This window comes from Notothenia coriiceps, unplaced genomic scaffold, assembly GCF_000735185.1.
Source record: "Notothenia coriiceps isolate Sejong01 unplaced genomic scaffold, NC01 NC01_scaffold00002666, whole genome shotgun sequence".
Taxonomy (NCBI): Eukaryota; Metazoa; Chordata; class Actinopteri; order Perciformes; family Nototheniidae; genus Notothenia; species Notothenia coriiceps.
In genome coordinates, this window is record NW_011335367.1 from 11,827 (window position 1) to 17,145 (window position 5,319).

Genomic DNA, 5,319 nt, shown 5'->3' on the forward strand with positions numbered 1-5,319 from the left:
CCCCTCTAGTGAACTCTCTTAGTATTGCACCATGCTCTGCTGACCCCTCTGTTCCTGTGTGTCCTCCAGGTCCAGAGATCGACCCCTTCTGGTACGTGGGCCGCGGGGTGAGACCCATCGGGCGCTTTGGGAAGCGGCACAGCGGCCTGCAGGGCAGCGGGGGGGCGACGCCGGGCCTCAGGACGTTATCTCTGCTGCTGCTGCACAGCCTCAGGAACAAAGAGAGTCTGGAGGAGGAAGACAGGGACTGGTTACCCTGACACAGAACGCTTCATTTTGTATCTGAGCTCAAATACTGCTCTCCCTCGTACCTGTGTCTCTCTCTGGTGTCTGTGACCAGGCCTTGGTGGATGATCCTTCATATCTGTACATAAAAATGCATCTATATTGATTAATAAACGAGGATGTTGTGATTATATCTGTGCGTCACTTTGCCTTCACGATAACTATATAAAAACAGTCGTTAAAAATAAGGAATTTCACTTATAACAGTTAGATAATAATCCTGTTTACTAATAAATAGGATTGCTATATGTTTGGTTTTATTAACAGTTAAAAATATGTTTTTGGTTAATCTATAATGTTTAATAGAAGTTTTACAAACAATTTCCCTTAAGGTTTGCAAATCATTTGGTTGTCATTTAAAATACTTAAATAAATGGTTATAATATCACTTATAAGAAAACAATATTATTTCATTAAGTAAAACAACTGTGGACTAAAGTGTAATTCACCATTAATAGTATTGACTGGTTATTATAAAGTGTTACCACCGTCCTGCATTGGCACAACAACGATTTCTTTAGAATAAGACATCTTTTTAAGTTTGCAAATTTTATTCATTTCATAATACATGTTTGTCTCAGTGTGGCACATAGAGAATCCGTATTTTTTGCTTGATAACATTTCCCCCAACAAGTCATATGGAGCGCATTGAACGATTGCACATAAAGTGAGAGTCCTACATCTCACTGGGTTTAAAGTGAGATCTGTCTGCAGCTCTGAGGGAATCTCTTATCCCGAGACACCGTTATTCGACTTCCTGCGTGAACCCCGCCCTCAGGACAATATACACAGTCTCTTGCACACAACACTGAAAGATTGGTCAACTATGATTGGGCAATACACATATTATTCTATATCATATCCATCTTTTCACACATATACATATATTAATAAATTCTGTGATGAGATAATATTATTTTTTACATTAGAAAAATACAGGACACTGATGATTGGACCCTTGTGGCTGTGCTTCTCATGGGACATTTTCACATCAAATTTCGATAAAACCAGAAACATGCTTTTATACATCGACACCTCCGGAGAACAAGATTGACAAAAGTACAGGATCAATGTGCAAAACCCGAGAAGTGAAAGGCTGGGATGAAGAGGGGCAGAGCATTCATTCAGAGGATCATCACACCTTTGTTAGTTCAAGCAGTCCATCAGGAAAAACAACTCTGCAGAAACGTTGACAACCGTATGCATGGCTAACTGAGAATCTGACTAATGCAAGTGGTCACAGAGTAAAGAAAAACAACCAAAAATGAAAGGCAGTATTCTCAAATCTAGTGTTTAAGGAGTACAAATACAGTGTGAATCAGTGTGTACTAGCCGCTCCAAAGATGCCTGTTGACACCCGTGTATTTGCACCATTTACCATCGTCATTACTGGCAGAATATCAAATGGTAAATGCAGGCGTACACTGCAAGCACTTTGAGTCATGAGAGTGAGATAGAACCGACTGAGGAGGGCTCCTTTGAGGAGAGAATAAAGCCTTCAATGTGCAATAGTACTTATATCAGTGATATTGCATAAAAACGTTCAGTAAGTACAAAAATAAATTGCTTGTAACAAAATCATGGTTTCATGGCATTTGTTTTATAGCCCATGTGACTTCATTATGTAAAAAATCTTTGCAAGATTGAATGAATGCAACACAAAAGTTTGGACATGACACAGCGAAAGGTTAAAACATGAAAATACTTTTTTGTTTAAAAAAAAAAAAAAGCCACAAAGTTTGAAAGTAAACAAAGAAAATGGCTTTGGGTTGAAGAATACTGAACAGGGGAAAGTTGGCAAACCTGAATGTCAGACCTGAGCTGAGTTTGTCTGACATTCAGACATTTTTCACTCGTTTCAATGTAAAAGCCCATAGCTCTCACATTAAGGCTGTGTGTGTTTCTACTTAGCTTTAATAATAATTGGGAAAGCACTTCCTCGACATGTATTTGAAGAATAATTGGACATTATGGGAAATACACTTTTTCATTTAATAAGAATGTCTGTAGCCTTGTTGTGAAGTTAATTAGCTGGTTAGCTTAGCTTAGCTTAAAGACTGAAATTCAGGAGAAACATTTAGACTGGCTCTGTCTGACGGAACAATATATGTCTATCTTTTGTACAGTTAAAACAAAAATATAAATCTCTATATGTATATGTATGTAAAGGTGAACTTTAGAAGTGCTGCTAATATCATAACCTTTGTGAAGTCAAGCTAGCAAGCTAGAGTCTTTATGCTAAACTAAGCTAACAGGCTAACTGTACAAACTCTACTGTAGTTTGGATCTTTGTCTGTAAATCTAGTCAAAACGTTATTTCCCAATACCAATCATGTAACTACTTTATTTGAGGCCATAAAGAAGGGATAAATGATATCTCAAATGTGCTTTGTTTTTCCTTTTTAGCCCTCTAGTTAGGAAGGAAGGACGAAAACAGTCGTGGCCCTGATACCTTGTGTATCTTAACCCTTATTTTCTGGCAAGTGCATAACTTATTAAAAATGGTTAACATATCAAAAGGTGTTACAATCATTCCCCAATGAGGATTACCATCTGATAGCTGTGTGTGGAAATCATCCATAAAAGCTCTGAGGGGGGGCTTAGAGTTTGACATGTCACCTGTTGAGAAAGAGGATGCAGTATAAAACACTGGATCACAGAAAGTTTCACTTCATTTTTCCACGTCTTCATTGTACAGTAAATCACAATACTCTTGCAAACAGATAGAAAAGGGGAATGAGAGTTATTCTTGTCTGTACAGATGTTATTTTTCCAGGGCCATGAGGATTGTTTGCAGATTTTTAAGGCAGAGACTGTCGAGTTATCCTTGCTTTATGTTACGAAGTGAAGAAATGGAGGATTCATGGAAAAGACGAGAGAGCCAGTTGCCTCTTTTGCCGGTTTTTGACTGACAGGGTACCGACAGAGTGCTGTTAGGGTCACAGGGCAGGTGTTGGCCCCTGATTGGCCTGGAGGCGGACACTGGGTCAAGGCACTGGATGAGAGGGGCCCGTCCCTGGGGCTCTGAAACCGTCCTGAGGGACTCCTTGTGCTGCTGACTGTCACTACGGCCGAAACACTTTCACCTGTTGCTCTGGCTCCAACTTCTCTGAAATTCAAAAGAAAAAACTGCATTTAATAAACAATATGGTACTCCCAATGGCGATAAGACTGTTAAACACCTGAACCTTTGAAAGACATCCGTAATATTCATCTGTTTGCAACTTACATATACAGTGGGGAAAAAAAGTATTTAGTCAGCCACCAATTGTGCAAGTTCTCCCACTTAAAAAGATGAGAGAGGCCTGTAATTTTCATCCTAGGTACACTTCAACTATGAGAGACAGAATGGGGGGAAAGAATCCAGGAAATCACATTGTAGGATTTTTAATGAATTAATTGGTAAATTCCTCTTTAAAATAAGTATTTGGTCATATTGGACCTGTGACNAATGGGGGGAAAGAATCCAGGAAATCACATTGTAGGATTTTTAATGAATTAATTGGTCAATTCCTCTTTAAAATAAGTATTTGGTCACCTACAAACAAACAAGATTTCTGGCTCTCACAGACCTGTAACTTCTTCTTTAAGAGCCTCCTCTGTCCTCCAATTGTTAACTTTATTAATGGCACCTGTTTGAACTCGTTATCAGTATAAAAGACACCTGTCCACAACCTCAAACAGTCACACTCCAAACTCCACTATGGCCAAGACCAAAGAGCTGTCAAAGGACACCAGAAACTAAATTGTAGACCTGCACCAGGCTGGGAAGACTGAATCTGCAATAGGTAAGCAGCTTGGTGTGAAGAAATCAACTGTGGGAGCAATTATTAGAAAATGGAAGACATACAAGACCAGGTTTTCTTTAATGTTCATAGTCCAGGAATTTTTTATCTAAAGCCGAATTACCCGCAAAGGTCTCCTCCTTTCCCAAAACAAACACAGCCGGCGATTTAAACTGTTTGCATACTGAATAAAGCAGTTTAATGTTTAAAATGTGTGTTTCTCCAAGGCAGTTTGGCAGACAGAAGATGTACAGGCTGCGAGATAACAATAACGTTTCTCATCTTATTTATCTTATAGCTTAAGATCCAGACATCCAATAAAAAAGCTTTATTGGGTTAAAATGTATATTTAAAAGTACCAAAATCTACGTTTTATTGTAAACAAATGTGGGTTCAAATTCATAATCTCGCAGACAACCGTAACGCTGGCAAATCTTCAAAAGGATACACTGCTTTTACCAAAGACCAAATGAAACGTAAATACAATTACAGATTTCTCTAGGTTTACTGAAAGAAGTAAACAACTCAACCAAATATATAACGGGGGTCCAATTGTTTTACATTTTAATGTGGAAAAGTTACATAATATTATCCCAAAAGTAGGACTTTATAAAGCTCCATCCAGCAGAGAAATGGGGTTGTCCAGAGAAAAAAGAGAAACTATTGATAACATATGATTCAGATGAACACATCAGACTTGTGTCCAAAAGTCACGACAGTCTTTACCAGTCATACATTTAGTGCATAGTGTATGATGGCCGGACTAAAAGGACACGCTAAGCTGGAACCAGCGATATGATAACATGTCTCGGTCACTGATTTTGCCCCATTGTCCAGTGTGCTTTCTGGCTTTGGAGATGTGCTGAAAAAGCCACCCTGAATCAGAGCTATTGTGCGGATTCTGCTAAAGGGAAAATTGAGACGGACAAACAGAAAAAGACCATTCACTGATATGAAAAAGGGAACCGACTTCTTGTAGGTTGATACAACAGCCTTACATCTAATGGAGCTTTTCAGTTCCTTAGTCCCATTCGAGCAGATGTATTCACATCCTTTCAGCCGCCAATGACAAAGCGTAAAATGTGTGATGTTAACTAAAGATGAATAAAAGTGCCTTTCGTTTCACTCCCCATCTGCAACTGTTTCACACACACTGAGCGTGTTTGTGTTTAGGAGAGTCTGCAATGATGATGTGTGAGTTAGCATGATTGAAGACACATTTTGCATTACCTAACCATGACTGGTACAG

General features: G+C 38.9%; 1 protein-coding gene across 2 annotated transcripts in view; it reads left to right on the forward strand.

Moving 5' to 3' along the window:
• LOC104940808 (prolactin-releasing peptide) overlaps positions 1 to 418 on the forward strand; it is a 4,201-nt gene extending 3,783 nt beyond the window's left edge. For both annotated transcript variants that reach the window (XM_010765786.1, XM_010765788.1), the window contains exon 3: positions 70 to 418. In XM_010765786.1, the coding sequence (XP_010764088.1) occupies positions 70 to 260 (191 nt within the window). In that variant the 3' untranslated portion in view covers positions 261 to 418. The remainder of the gene's footprint in view (positions 1 to 69) is intronic.
• Positions 419 to 5,319: the final 4,901 nt, after the last annotated feature.